The 15,543-nt window shown below is 43.7% G+C and overlaps 2 protein-coding genes across 4 annotated transcripts in view; one reads left to right on the forward strand and one right to left on the reverse strand.

The window, feature by feature from the left end:
- Positions 1–15,543, forward strand: part of LOC115376961 (high affinity immunoglobulin gamma Fc receptor I-like) — a 54,189-nt gene that overhangs the window by 38,372 nt on the left and 274 nt on the right. Inside the window, exons 4-5 of the mRNA XM_030076814.1 lie at positions 13,663–13,866; positions 14,887–14,976. Of these exons, the coding sequence (XP_029932674.1) occupies positions 13,663–13,866; positions 14,887–14,976 (294 nt within the window). The remainder of the gene's footprint in view (positions 1–13,662; positions 13,867–14,886; positions 14,977–15,543) is intronic.
- The window catches only part of LOC115376720 (programmed cell death 1 ligand 1-like), a 35,000-nt gene that overhangs the window by 13,569 nt on the left and 5,888 nt on the right, over positions 1–15,543 (reverse strand). Inside the window, exons 1-4 of one of the 3 annotated variants that reach the window (XM_030076488.1) lie at positions 5,987–6,077; positions 5,775–5,780; positions 4,205–4,576; positions 1,975–2,176 (exon numbers count right to left, since the gene is read on the reverse strand). In XM_030076488.1, coding sequence (XP_029932348.1) covers positions 2,031–2,176; positions 4,205–4,576; positions 5,775–5,780; positions 5,987–6,053 — 591 coding nt within the window. In that variant the 5' untranslated portion in view covers positions 6,054–6,077 and the 3' untranslated portion in view covers positions 1,975–2,030. Of the gene's footprint in view, positions 1–1,974; positions 2,177–4,204; positions 4,577–5,774; positions 5,781–5,953; positions 6,078–15,543 lie in introns of those variants that run through there. The other 2 variants (XM_030076487.1, XM_030076486.1) reach the window with 2 other exon arrangements.

Here is a 15,543-nt window from a genome sequence, read left to right on the forward strand (position 1 = left end):
ATTGTGATCCAGTATGCTTGTTTTGTTTGTGTCAAGCTCTTTTACGGTTTGTCTCCATCACGTTGGAATGGTGAAATAGAGGATATTTGGCAAGAAGCAATGAAATGCAATGACATAGTTGATGTGTTAAAAAATAATTGCATGGTTGATGTGTTAAAAAACTGCAATAAATGCATTGTTTTATAATTGTTAAAAATATTAATAAATGCATTTTATATATACATTTATGGTGTGATTCATTGCATTATTATTATTATTTAACCCACCAATATAGTTAATTTCAATTTCTAGCTTGGGTCAAATGAATAACCCAGTGTATAGATTGTGGGCCCTATCTTGTGCCACCCGCTACCCGCAAATTGCGGATTTAGGAACTTCCGCTATCCCTAAACGGTATCTTGTGCCAACGCTACCCGCTATCCGTTATGCCGACTGCATCATTTGCGCCTGGAGGTGTGTCCGTGGGTGTGTTTCATGCGCTATCCCTAAAGTTGCTATCTTGTGCACACACTTTAGGGATAGTGGATAGCGGGTGGTCAGGACCACCCGCTATCCGCTATCCCTAAAGTTTGGGCTGTTAGGAGAGCGCGCCCAGGCGGCTTATATGTGCGCCCCGACGGAGCCTCGCCACGCACACGGTCGGACTGATACCGGGACGCCGCCGGAATGGACTGAGTATATTACTCATATAGACTGTTTAGAGGAAAGACTGTTTTAATTGGACACTTACGCCAGCACGTTTTATTGTTTTATCATAAGCCAGCAGCTGTGCTATATTTTTATTTTTAATATTTTATTTGCCCAATCTACCCCGTCAATAAATTAGTTTACACATAGTTCCACCTCTGCCTCTTGTGTGTGTGTGGTGTGGCCGGGGATTTTACTCAATCAGTACAACCTTGTGACACGTCCACTTGGACACATGTGGCTCCACCTCCCGAATTAACTCGCCTATAATATAATATATCATATGTATATATATATATATATATATATAAAAAGCCACCTTGCTTTAGCCTCAGTAGAAGCCCTGAGAAAATCTACCTCCCTCTCTCCATCGCGGGTTTAGGATTTAGGATTTGGGATAGCGCATCCTGCCCTTAAAGGCAATGGCACCTGGCACACTGATTGGTTTAACTGACGTAACGCCCAAAACACACCTATACATAATATAGCGGGTAGCGCAGGTGTTTTGCGGATAGCGGAAGGTGCACAAGATAGCAACTTTTACGGGGGAACGCCTCTTCCTAAATCCTAAATCTGCAAATAGCGGGTTTAGGGAGTCTGAAAAAAAAAAAAAAAAAAAAAAATGCCAAATTCGCCATTACTTAGCAGCGCCGGGGCACCGGGGCACCATCAGTCGGTATCAGGCGAGCCGGCCGCGGCACCGGCCAGCATCAGGCAACTCACCTGTCAGATCTGGCAGACCTGACCGGGTGGGCGCGGTATCGGTGCCGCGGCAGGCCCGCCTGATGCCGCCTGATGGTGCCGCGGCATGTGCGGGTCAATACGATAGTCTAGAAAACTGGAGATTTTTTTTTCCCGTGCGCCCCCAAGTAGATTGCGCCCTGGGCAGTTGCACTGCCCATAGCAGAAACCGTCCCTGCTGCCGAGTCTGCCAGCACAGCGGGATGCTGCTGCAACTCTCTCTCACTTGTTTGCGCTGCGCTCGCACAGCTGGTTGTCTGTCTGTCACTGAAAGTTTAGCCTCCAAATCCAATCCAGTCTCTCACTCTCTCCACCAGTCACATAAACATGAAACGTCATAATCAATAACAGAACACATAATTCTATTTTTTTATTAAAAAAAAAAAAAATCCCCCACAGAACCCGAAGCCCGACCCGACCCGCCCAATTCACGTAAATTTTAGGCCCGACCCGACCCGAAAATGTCGGGTCGGGTCGGGCAGAATATGAGAACTCTAAGTGCAGCTGAGGCAGCGTCTTGATCCAGAACTACAACACACTCCTAACACACTCCTGACACACTCCTCTGCTTTCAGCTGAGGAGCTCCTGCAATCTCCCTGTTCTACTTCCTGTGTTCTACACTTGCTTTTTGTTTTCTGCACAACAGAACAGCCACAGCAGAAAGAACCAGAATAAGTACAGGAACCACAGCTGCTGCAGCTTGACTACTCCTAGCGGCTTCATCACGGTCACAGTCATTCACAGGGTCTGAAACAAAAAATCAAAGACAAAGACAGAGACAAAGACAAAGTCAGGTTGGTGAGTAAACAGATGAGGGTCAGAGGAAAAGGCTGCATGTCCTCCTCATCAGACTCATGTGGGAGTTTGTCTGGAAACATGTCAGTTTTCTCTCCTGACTCTCACTGACTGAACTGAGGGGAACATGTTTGGTACCAACAAGGGTTAGGACACATGTTCAAGACAACATGTCCATCTGTGAAGGGCTTCACTTGTGGGACAGCTGGGACAAGGCCTTTTGAAAAATGGACCTCACTTTATACATTTAAAAATATAGATTTAACAATAAGGAAGGAAACAGAATAAATGATTCCTGCTGCTCACATCAGTCATTATCTACTGTAGTGCTATGAAATCATGATCAAAGTATAAAGTCAAGCTCTCATATTTCTGTCCTGTGTCTGTTCAGAATCCACCTCCAACATGAAATAAAACAGACCTCAGGTCAGATGTCATCCTGTCCCAGTTACAGTTGTTTTCAGTGGCTTGACCTCCTCTGTCAACTCAGAAACTCTGGTATCAAAACAGCTAATCCATCGGCCTAATGAGAGGCTCTCTTCCCAAAATAACACATTTTGCAAAAAGCTCTAACATGACAAAACATTTCAAACATGCAGCAAAAGCACATTTTGTCACCGCCCAACACAACTAATCCAGCCACTCACTCACTTCATACTCAACACCAAAATGCAACACACCCTTTTCAGTCTGAGCAGGTTCAACCTTACTTTTTCCTGTTTGTATTGCAGTCATATTTTTTTTTTTTTTGACAATTTACATAGTTACAAGTAGCAAAGGTCAATATTTCCCTCAAACAACTCAACTTCTGCCCAAATGAGTAGATTCCTTCAGTCAGCTCTACTGTACTGTAACACAGCTGACAGCAGAATACAAAATACAGCTGTCAGTTTGAACAAGGTTCTCCTGTGAGCTACACATTCAAATGTGAACTTACAGTAAAGAACTGCATCACAAAGACTTTGAGGTGAAATTTTACTGTATTGATGGCAAAAACTGAAATACTGTAATTCACATACAGTATTACACAGAAAAACTTGTTGAAAAAAATACAGAATACAATTTATAGGCCCCTTTGTTGTAGGTGCATCCTGATTGATTGGTGAGTGGTGATTGGTGGAAAGGGCAGTGATGCAGCTCATTTCTACCAGCTGTGAGCAGATGTTTTGCTTTTGACCTCCACAGTGAAGTCAATGGAGTCAGGGCCATGTAACTGACACATGTGAGAAGTGAAATGTGTGAATCCAATGAAAAGGCATGAACACATTTTCAAAAGAAAACTTCTGCTGGGGAGGTGGAATTTCATTATACTGGAAAAAGCAATTGAACAAAACTGTAAAGAAGAGTCGTCTGGTTCAAACTGAAAGAATCTGAAGACGTTGATGTGGTGACAGGCAAACGGGCAGAAGGCCAGTAAAACATTCCCTGCTGGTGTCAGAACAGAATTTTTGAGCCGAGGCCAAGTTTGATGAAGTTAGAGATTAGTTATGATCTCAATCATTGCGGGTGTGGCTGAACTTGTCTGGCTGCAGTTTTCAAACATTAATATTATCAGTTTTATCTCATGGAAAACAAAGTCTGTCCTCGGAGTTTGCTCATGCAGACGCTGTTAAAGAGCACAAACACACACTCACACACAAGGTCACCTAAAATGAGAAGAACGTACAGGAGCTCAAATCCACATCTCCATCCCAGTTTAATCCCAGTGAAGCAGTGAAGCATTAAAACTGCCATAATAATCATGTTTTATACACACAAATGCCAGGTGTGGCGCCTCTGAGGCTTAAGGCCATTTACCATGTAAATGACACATGTGAGAAGTGTTGTGCAAAAGAGTGAAAAATGTGTGAATCCAATGAAAAGGCATGAGCACATTTGCAAAAGAAAACTTCTGCTGTGGTTTGGAGGTGAAGATGACGACAAAGTGGATCCCAGTTTCATTTTACTCGAAAAAGCGATTGAAAAATACTGTAAACTCACCTGGATCTACAACCTCCAGCTGGATGGTGCTGATGGGCTTGGTTTTAATGATGGCTCTCTTCATGCGTCCTTCACCAGCAGCTTTAATGCGACACTCGTATGTTCCGTTGTCGTATTCAGTCACGTTCTTCAGAGTCACAGACAGGTTGCCGTTCTTCATCTCTCCATCTATCAGCTCCACCCGATTCTTAAAAGATGGATGCTGGTTCTCTGAGTCAATGTGTCCGTCTCGATAAAGGAAAACAGGTTCTAGTTCCTTCAGGTCAGTTCGTCTCCACTCTGCCACTGTGATGTCGACACCATCAGGAGCCTGACAGCTCAGGGTGATATTGTGTCCAGGTCGAGCTTTCAGGTTCTGGTTCAGGTTTGGGGCTAAAGGACGATGGAAAAACAAACCCAGAACAGAAAAGTTAACAACACAGATCTTCATAAATATTCCAGTTTTTGTCAGTTCAAACTTCAAATCGATCCCCAAACGCTCCCCAGATAGCAAAATACAGTGATTCAACGTTGAATTTTGGTCAAATTGGTTATTTTTGGTTGAGGTTGATAAATCTATGTTGATTCAATGTTTAATTACAGCTACCATTTCAACATTTGAAAACATGTTGTTGAATCAGCATTGTATAGATGCTGTTTTTTCAATGTTGAAATGTCAACATTAAATAGACATGGTTTCAATGTATGGTATGCTGTGCATCTGTGCCCCCGCCCCCCACCCCCGCAGGGGTAGGCGTGCCGTGGGAAGCTCGCGAGACCTGCTCTCTCCTGAGAATGCAGGAGACCCAAAAGAGTAAAGTGGGGCGGCACGGTGGTGCAGTGGTTAGCACTGTCGCCTCACAGTGAGAAGGTCCTGGGTTCGATTCCCACCCAAGGTCCTTTCTGTGTGGAGTTTGCATGTTCTCCCCGTGTCTGCGTGGGTTTCCTCCCACCGTCCAAAGACATGCAGGTGAATTGGAGAAGCTAAATTGCCCCTAGGTGTGAATGTCAGTGTTTGTCTGTCTGCTCTGCAATGGACTGGCGACCTGTCCAGGGTGTTTCACTGCCTTCGCCCCCCCCCCGCGACCCTAGTGAGGATAAGCGGTTTAGAAGATGAATGAAGAGTAAAGTGATTATTTTGGGCTTGAATGAGGCGTATTTAAAACCTACAGATGAAGGTTGAAAAGTGATGTAATGGTCCTTTAATAATAACATTGTTGCAATGTAGAATCAATGTAATTTCAATGCATTTATAGATGAATCAATATTGATTCAATGTTCGGATTGATTGACAATTCTACATTATTTCAATGTTGAACATAATAGTTGAATAAATATTGAATCAATGTTGAGACTGATTGAAAATTCAACATTATTTCAATGTTGATCATAACGAGCTCTTTCAATGTTACTTTCAACGTCTGACATCAACGTTGATTCAATCTTAAGCCATGACCATATCTCAATGTTGATTCAATGCATTTTTGCTTTCTGGGTCAGAAGTTTGAACATCAGCCCCGTTCACAAATAAGCACAAGTCATTTGTAAGTGCAGAGAACATCCATCATATCTACAGTCTGTACAGTAAAACCTGCAGCTGAACTCTCCTCTGTGCTGAGCTGTGAACATAAACCCTCTGAGAATAATCATCCTGTCATCAGACTCTCGACGCTGTGCACAGTTTTATTGTTTTTCTCATATATATCTGTATCTATATTATCTCTATCTATCTATCTATAAATACACTACCAGTCAAAAGTTTGGACACACCTTCTTCTCTCTCATCTCTTCTCTTCTCTTTACAGGAAGCAGCCAGGTGACAGATCAGGGAGCTCAGAGCCAGGAGGGACGCAGCGCTGAGAGAAGCCATGAGAGCGGAGATCTGCCTCTGAGTGTGGGTGTGTGTGTGTGTGTGTCTTGCTGTTTCCAGAACCTTCTGTTATATGGAGGGGCTCCTCTGGGTCACGTGATCCACAGGAAGCAGCTCTGGTGGTGCGTTCAGGTGCTCTCAGTGTTTGCAGTTTCATTCAGTTCCAGTGTAAAGTTTGTCCACAGCTTCTCCTTCAGTGTTTTCTCTTTGTTTTGATTCTGTTCCACATTGAACTGCAGATTAACACTGAACACACCAAACTGAGAAAGAACACAACTAAACACAAGGTTTTCACAATAAAACTGAAGAGGTGGGTCCAAACCTGACTGGTAACATCAAAAACACAACTGAACATACACACACACACACACACACACACATGCACTGAATTACAGGGACTGTGTTCATGATTTTTATCGAGCTGAAAGAATCTCTTGATGAAAAATATTTTCCGGCTCAGTGGAGGCTCCACACAGCCACAGGTTTGTGAGGGCTCCCTCTGCAGGTTCAGAGGAGAACCTCAGACTCTAAACTGGGATCTGTGTGTGTGTGTGTGTGTGTGTGTGTGTGTGTGTGTGTGTGTGTGTGTGTGTGTGAGGAGTTGTGGCACAGCACAAAGGTAAGCACAGTGGTTTATCAAGAGGTTATTTCAGAATTATCTAATTTAGATTTATATGAATCTCTGAGGGATTTATTTACGCAATCTTTCATTTTTTTGGCTAGAGGTGAAGACGAACAGCAGCCTCTCACAGTGGACTCCCTCAACACACACCAGCAAACCCTACCTGACACTGAGGTAACCTGCGCACAGGACACTAATGACTTAAAGGAACACTCCAATGTTTTGGGCAAAATCCCCCTTTTCTTTTCCCAACGTCCCCAGACTGAGACCAGATGTTGGACACGATCTTCACCTCTGGACGTCCAGTGGTTCAGTTCCTATGCATGCACACACACACACACACACACACACAAAAAGGGAAATAGAAATTGAGAATGATAAGAAAAGAAGTAGAAAAATAAAAGGCATCAAGTCCTTGGAGTGCGGGGGAGGCATAAATCAACAGTGTGTAGTTAAAAAGTTAAAAAGTACGGGCAATTAAAGAGGTAAGTATTTAATCCAAGAGTACGCTTCAGTGAACAATAGTGTTTTTAGCCCTGATTTAAAGGAGCTGACAGACTGAGCAGACCTCAGATCTACAGGAAGTTTGCTCCACAGGTGAGGAGCATAATGACTGAATGCTGCCTCACCTTGCTTGGTTCTTGTTCTTGGAACACACAACAAACCAGTTCCAGATAAGATAAGATAAGATAAGATAAGATAAGATATTCCTTTATTAGTCCCACGGTGGGGAAATTTCACATATTACAGCAGCAAAGTGGATAGCAAGATATGAAGCATAATTTACACTATAAACAGTATATACAGATAATAAGTACCAGATGACCTTAGGGGTCTCGATGCTTCGTAGGGAACCAGTAGATCAAGCATGTATTTTGGTCCGAGACCATTCAGGGCTTTGTAGACCAGCAGCAGGATTTTAAAATCTATCCTTTGACTTAACAAATAAAGGTGAAATAACTGAAATCATGTTTTATATTCTAGTTTCTTCAAAATAGCCACCCTTTGCTCTGATTACTGCTTTGCACACTCTTGGCATTCTCTCGATGAGCTTCAAGAGGTAGTCGCCTGAAATGGTTTTCCAACAGTCTTGAAGGAGTTCCCAGAGGTGTTTAGCACTTGTTGGCCCCTTTGCCTTCACTCTGCGGTCCAGCTCACCCCAAACCATCTGGATTGGGTTCAGGTCTGGTGAGGCTCATCATTACACATAGCACTTTTAAAGTTGATTTTATTCATTTTTACCAATCCAGTTTAGTAATCTCATAACAAAGCAATCTCATAAAAAAGTGACACAAAAACGAAACATTTCATGAACATATTGAACTTTTTGTGCACTGAATCTCGAGATAGAGTAAGCTTTGAACTTTAAATTAAAACAGACATCAGATTTTTTAAGACATTCCCACATGCAGTTATGGGCCAATAAAAATTTGACACAAAACCTTTTTTTTTGGATTTGGAGAGGCTGCCATCCAGAAACCGATGCATATATCTGACTAATCATTAATGCTTTGAACAGTCCATGTATGGATCTCAAAGCTCTGAAAAAATCAAGAAGCTGGGGCAAATACAAGGTCATCCTGACCTGTACTCAGTCATCCTGTCTCTTCTCAGCAGTGATGACTCTGATCACGGGCCAGTGGTCAGGGAATTCACTGAAAGTGTGAGTCCTCCTTTTTAAACATGAATGTCTCAAAAGACGAAGGAGATGCTCATTGACTTTAGAAAAGATAGTACGGTCACCTCACCTGCGGTAATCCTTGGAGAAAAGGTGGAGGCAGTGAACCAGTATAAATACTTGGGAACTGTAACTTGATGATAAGCTGACCTTTGATGCCCATGTTGACTCACTCTGTAAGAAGGCTCATCAGCGGATGTAGTTTTATCTCAAGCTCCGAAGTTTTAAAGTGGATACTACTTTTATGAGAATGTTTTATTCTTGTTTTATTGATTCTTTACTAACTTTTAACTTCATCTGTGGGTTTGGTCTTTTAACATGTAAAAACAAGAACAGAATATTGGGAATTGTTAGGGTGTGCAGCAAAATTGCCGGCACAGCCCTAAATGACCTCTGTGACCTACACAAGGTGAGGTCAGTGACCAAAGCCAGACCCAGACCAGACCTTGCACGAGGAGTTCAGGCTGCTACCTTCCAGACGGAGATATCTACTTCCGAGATGCAAGACCAAAAGACTGAGAGCTTGATTTGTCCCTGACGTGATCAGGCTCTTAAATGACCTTGTTTGAATGTTTTTTGTGAGGTTGAATGTTTTTTTGTTTTTTGTTTTTTTGGATATTGTCTTGGCATACATGTTTGTTTTGAGCTGATACCAGACAAGGTCCTGGATCACAGGTTGGTGTTTTCACACCACAGCACCAGACCAGCATCTTCAGTTTGACACACCTCGGCAGATGTTTTCCTAAACACTGTTTCTGCAGGAGGAAAACATCAGGGCAACGTGGACAAACAAGATGGAGCCTCCACTGCTGCCCCAGCCGGCTTGGTGCATGTCACATTTTGGCCTGAGGGTGGCACTAGAGGAAAGGTCATGAGGTCACCAAAGGTCTAGAGAATAAATAAATAAAATGCAGACAGATTCAGGGCTGTACTGTCTCTTAGTGTGTCCCAGCTGACAGCGAGCCAGGCAGCTACCAACTCTGCTGTACCTATATACTCCTGCACTGCTCTGACCACCAGGGGGAGACGAGCTTCTTCTGGCTGTTTGTGTGGATTCACAGGTCAGAGTTGGACTGTGCAGTTCAACAAATGTGATTTTTTTCCATTCCTGGATGCAACTGATGCAGCTTTTTTCCATCATTCACATGTGTTTTAAATTGATGTGTATGGTAAATGCAATGAAATTCTGTATGTGTTGAGAGTTAATGTGATTTCCCCTTTACCTGGTGTAGTGTGCACAGTGCTGAACTTCCCCTGTGAGTTAACATAATTCTAATTTAAAGCAGCTTTGCAGCTTTTCTTAATTCATTTTATTTTCTTTATTTTGTTCATTTTAAGGTGAGATGCTTCATGAGCCAGTTATTGTTTCATCTCATTTGCATAATTTCTTCATGTATTTAAAAAAAACAAAAAACAAAAAACAAAAACGTTTTCACTGTGGTTACTCTATATCTACATTTTAAAACAGTGGAGCTCAGTCAAACCAAATAGAATAAAGTATAGCATACTACCTAGAAGTTACTGTTGAGGGGAAAAAACCCCTCACCCAGAGAGAGGAAGGGGGCGGGCTTTACTTGGTGCCTCAGATCAAATTCAAAGTGTTGATCTCAGTTCGCCAGACTGAAGCATGGAGGGCACAACTCTACCACGGCTGCTCCGTAAGTACACTCTGTGTGTGTGTGTGTGTGTGTGTGTGTGTGTGTTTTCCCAGTTTATCGGTGGTTATTTTAATGACCTTTCAGTTTTGTTGGGGCAGGGTAATGGGTAACAGGGTACAGGGTAACAGGGTAATGGGTAACAGGGTACTGGTAACAGGGTGCTGGGTAACAGGGTAATGCATAACAGGGTAATGGGTAACAGGGTACAAGGTAAAAGAGTAATGGGTAACAGGGTAATGGATAAAAGGGTAATGGGTAACAGGGGACAGGGTAACAGAGTAATGGGTAACAGGGTACTGGGTAACAGGGTATTGGGTAACAGGGTACTGGGTAACAGGGTAATGGGTAACAGGGTAATGGGTAACAGGGTATTAGTAACAGGGTATTGGGTAACAGCGTATTGGGTAACAGGGTAATGGGTAACAGGGTACTGGCAAAAGGGTATTGGGTAACAGGCTAATGGTAACAGGGTAATGGGTAACAGAGTAATGGATAACAGGTTAATGGGTAACAGGGTACTGGGTAACAGGGTAATGGGTAACAGGGTACTGGGTAACAGGGTAATGGGTAACAGGGTACTGGGTAACAGGGTAATGGGTAACAGATTAATGGATACTGGGTAACAGAGGGGGTAATGTGCATGAAAAGTCACTTGGACGATGCTGTGAGAATGAGAACAGCCAAAAGGTTTGAAGACCAGATAAACTTCACTGTGGGGAAACTGGAACACACTGTAGAAAATAAAACATTAAAAATACTGAGGAATAATGATGAAACATCTTTGTAATGTTTCTATGGTACAACATGCATTTTGTTGTTGATATCTATAAGAACATGGAGGGAGACGTCCTCTCTGTCCAGGATCTTTGACTTTTGTCCTCCTCCTCACGAGTGCGTCCCACATTAGCAGTGTGATGTGAGCCTTCATCATCCTGGTGAAGATGATCACTCTGATGATCAGTCAGAGCTTTGCTTTGGGCTCACCTCTGTCTCTCAGATCACAGGGGATTAGACAGGAAGTCATGAGAGGACAGCACCTCAGTACACTGACATCACACATTTGGTGTGGGGGTCTACAGACCCTGTTTTTTTTTTTTATTTTTATTAGTGTCTCTCTGTATTTGTGCTGCACACAGTTCACTCTCAAGTGTCTCAGTAGAACCAAATGACTGTGCAGCAGCATGAAAGCCCCTGCAGATGAGATCTCCCAGTGTTGTGTGTGCAGCACAGAGGCTGGTTGTCAGAACTGTCTTCTCTGATTGGTGGAAAACCTCAAACCAACCGGACTCTCATTTCTGTCCTCAGTGGTGATGGTGTGGCTGTGCTGCAGGCCCAGCAGAGGTTAGTGCACTTCTTCCATCACACTCACACTCTCATTTAACCCTGAGAGGTCATTAGGGGTCAAAGCAGAAAACTCGCTGGAGCCCAACGGTCTTTGTTATCACTCTCTTGTTTCCCTCCTCTTTATTATTTTTCTTTGCTCAAAGTGTTTGTGCAGAAAAAAACTGTAAGACCAAAAAACACGGCAACTGGCCGGTGGGTTGGAAACTCAACCCACTAACCAACCTACAAAAAATTACACTCACTTGGTACCAACAAGGAGGAGTTCTGTTTTATCACTGTTGAGTTTAAGGAAGTTAGAGGTGAACTAAGATTTAATTTCTGAGAGGCAGTGGGTGAGGGAGGAAGGTTGGAGACAGGAGTCGGGTTTACTGGACAGGTAGAGCTGGGTTTCATCCGCAAAGCAGTGAAAATGGATACCAGATTTACGGAAAATATTGCCAAGTGGGAGGAGTTAGATAATGAAGAGGAGGGGCCCCAGCACAGAGTCCTGGGGCCCACCTGAAGAGATGGGGGAGGGCTGTGAAGTGAAGGATTTGAGTTGGATGAACTGAGTGCGGTCTGTGAGGTAAGAGTGAAGCCAGAGCAGGGGGGTGTGAGTGATGCCTATGGAGGAGAGTCTATTGAGGAGGGTGGGGTGATAGAGCTGAAGGCTGCACTCAGTTGTGTTGAAGCTCCCACCCACTGTGCTGTGGCTTTGTGGAGTTAGGAAGTCTCTGCTGCTGCTGCTGCTGCTGCTCTATTGTTCACTGCAAATAGTTCTTTATTTAAAGTATTGATACAAATAATATAAATACATTTATTTTATTTTATGTTTAAAATGTAGCCCTGAAAAATAATCCCCATTTTTACAATCTGTATATCCGCAGCTTAGCTTACAGCCAGCCCACTGATAATTAATAATAATAAAGTACAGTAGCTGTGTTGTAGATTCAAGTATAATATAAAAAGTTGATGAGATAACTAACGTGCTTGGTAAGCAGAACACTTGAGAACTGACTTGTGAAGTTAAACTGTGAAAACTTGTAAACAGCAGCAGCAGCAGTGTGAATGGTGTTGACAGCTGCAGGTGTAGAAATAGGTGTACAAATTTCACCAAAGAACAAAGTGAAGTCCAGTTCACTGGAGCACACAGCTACATCCACATCTAACAAGTCAGTGTGACGGTCAGCTGACTCTGAGCAACACAACCTGATGGATCAGTGATGAAATGATCAGTTCATAAATGATTCAGGTCTTTTCCCTTCTGTTGAGACCTGAGCAAACACCCAGCTGTCCACAGAGCTGCAGGCCTTCAGACCAGCTGCCAGACGGCAGTGATGTCACATGATTAACCTCTGATACGAGGGATCTTGTAGTCTCCAAAACTCGACAGGTCATCACTGATTTGTCCTTTGTCCCTCCTCTCCACCCCCACCCAGCCTCCCTGACTGTCAGGCCCAACACAGCTCAGCTGTTTGTTCATGAGTCTCTTCATCTGAGCTGTGAGGAAGACTCTGCTGGATGGACGGTGAAGAGGAACACGACCACAAAAACCATGACAGAGTGTGGAGACACCTGGGGAAAACTAACAAACTCCTCCTGTAGTATCAGTTACACATTCCCAAAAGACAGTGGAGTTTACTGGTGTGAGTCCAGAGAGGGAGCAACCAGCAACACCATCAACATCACCGTCACTGGTAACTAATTAAATAATTATTCAGTATCAACATCTATCTGCATTAAATCATGAATATTTTCCTCAGTGGTTGAAATCCTGTGGTTTGTCTCTGTGTTCAGAGGGTCATGTGATCCTGCAGAGTCCTGTCCTTCCTGTGATGGAGGGAGCTGCTGTGACTCTGAACTGTACAACCAGGACTCCCTCCAACCTCCCAGCTGATTTCTATAAAGATGGCTCCCTCATCAGGACTGAGTCTACAGGACAGATGACCATCCACCATGTTTCCAAGTCTGATGAAGGGCTCTACCACTGCAACATCTCTGGTAAAGGACAGTCTCCACCCAGCTGGCTGGCTGTGGCAGGTGAGGAAGTCGGTCTGACTTTGGTTTCTTTCCTGTCTTCACCTTCCAGAGTGTCTGCACTCAGGAGGACGGCAGAGGTTCATGTGAAAACTCTGTCTTACTTTGCAAAGAGGGTTAGGGTTAGAGTGTCAACATTCAGCCCACTAGTGTCTCCTCTCTACATGAAACTGGAAGGAGGTCGTGCACTCGCCTCCGTCTGCTGGCCAGAAATCTCACAAAGAAACAGATTTGACTGACAGAGAAATGTTTGTAAAAGACAAGAAATCAATCCAGTTTGTTTGCTTTCAGTGCAACCCACGACTACAACTCCTCCTCCCATCTCCACTACTCAAGCTTCAACTACACGCTCCAACTCCTCTCCTCAAGCTTCATCTCCTCAACACTCCTCCTCCCCTCGTCTGCCCCTCTGGTGGATCCTTGGATCTGCCTGTGGGCTGGTTCTCCTGGTTCTCCTGGTGGTTTTGGTGCGGTACGTCCGCAACAGATCCAAAGGTGAGACACCAACTGTCCACGTTATACTGAGTATTTCCCAACATTTTTACACATTACCATTTGCTTTTGCTCTGACATTGCCTCATAAATTTCCATCTAAAAATTTCATGTATTTAATTTTGCAATTTATGTTTTACATTAAAGATTTCCTCCATTTTAATTTGACAGTTAAATTTCTACAACTTTACATCATTTTACATTTTGTTTGACACTGACTCAATCAGCTACTTTTCCCTTTACATTTAAATAAAACATACATTTTTACATCACCACTACAATTTACTTTGACATTTAAAAATCACATTCACATTTTACATGCTTAAATCTGAAGCTTCATTTTACATTCACTCTGACACTGGCTCTGCCATGTAACTAACATGTACAAGATGTTCATTTTTCTTGTTTTATAATGCACAATTTGTAATTAGATTGTCAATATATTCTACAATTCTAGACTGATATCACATCAGGTGTGACCGTGCGCTGCCTCTCAAGCCTTCATGGTGAACTCCCATTCCACAAACAGCAGCCGCCTCCCATCCAGAGGAAACAGCTGGGCCTGAAACGTTGACATTTTACTGAACTCAGTTTGAAAAGCTCACACACGTCATGCTGCCGAGCAGGGTTACTGCCAGGGATTTTGGGCCCCATGTAAAGAAATCCCTTGGAATTGTCCTAACTGTTCCCCCATATACGACGCCCCTGCTGCCAAGACCACCACCTCAAAACCCTCACACACACACACACACACACACACACACACACAGCATGACGAGTGTTAGCCTTCCTGTTAAATTACAGCCATTTTTTTTCCCATGAAGGCTTGTGAGTACAGCTGGGTCAGACAGCACACAGTGAGTACTTGCTGATCAAGATGTGTGTTTTTTAATATTCATTTTCACATTTTGCACTTGTTTGTTGTTTGGCCGTATCACCTTGAGATCTTCTGGTTAGTTGGTAGCAGCAGCTGTGACAGTGACAGCAGAAATCCTGGGATGTCATGTCTGTGATGTTTTGCAGGCTGTGCTCCTGGTACAGTTTCCTCAGAGGTGAGAGGAGCTGCAGACGTCACTTATGGACAAGTCGTCATCAAACCACACGGGAGGAAAGGTAAAGTTCCTCCTCCATTAAAGAGGAGCGAGCTGCACTCAGACTGCCTGTGTGTGTGTGTGTGTGTGTGTGTGTGTGTGTGTGTGTGTGATCAGCTCAAGGAAATTGAATCAGGTCAACTGGACTGAGTGTTCTGTCTGGAAGATGTTTCTCCTCTTATCCGAGCAGCTTCTTCAGTTCATGCTGGTCACTAGTCCAGACTGCTAGTCTAACTAACTGGTGGGGAGCTCAGCTGTTCACCCTCAGTGGGTGTGTCCCCCAAGGTCTCTGACACTGATGGACCATGGGGCCCCGGGTGTGGCTTGTTAGCGCTTCACTGAGTTGTAACAACAGTTACAACTCAGTGAAGCCACCTGGTGGCGGCCATGGTCCCTGTAGGATCAGGATCACATGTCAAAGTGCTGCCATGGAGGCCGAGAGGCTGCAGGTTTTCTTTCCAACCAAAAACAAACCAGGTGAGTTCACTGATCAGCTGCAAGCAGAGAGGAGGAGCTGATCAGTGAAAACCTGCAGCCATCGGGCTCGGCCCCGCCCCTTCCTCTGAGCTGAAGAGGTTTCTACATTCCT

Source organism: Myripristis murdjan, chromosome 18 (assembly GCF_902150065.1).
Source record: "Myripristis murdjan chromosome 18, fMyrMur1.1, whole genome shotgun sequence".
Lineage (NCBI taxonomy): Eukaryota > Metazoa > Chordata > Actinopteri > Holocentriformes > Holocentridae > Myripristis > Myripristis murdjan.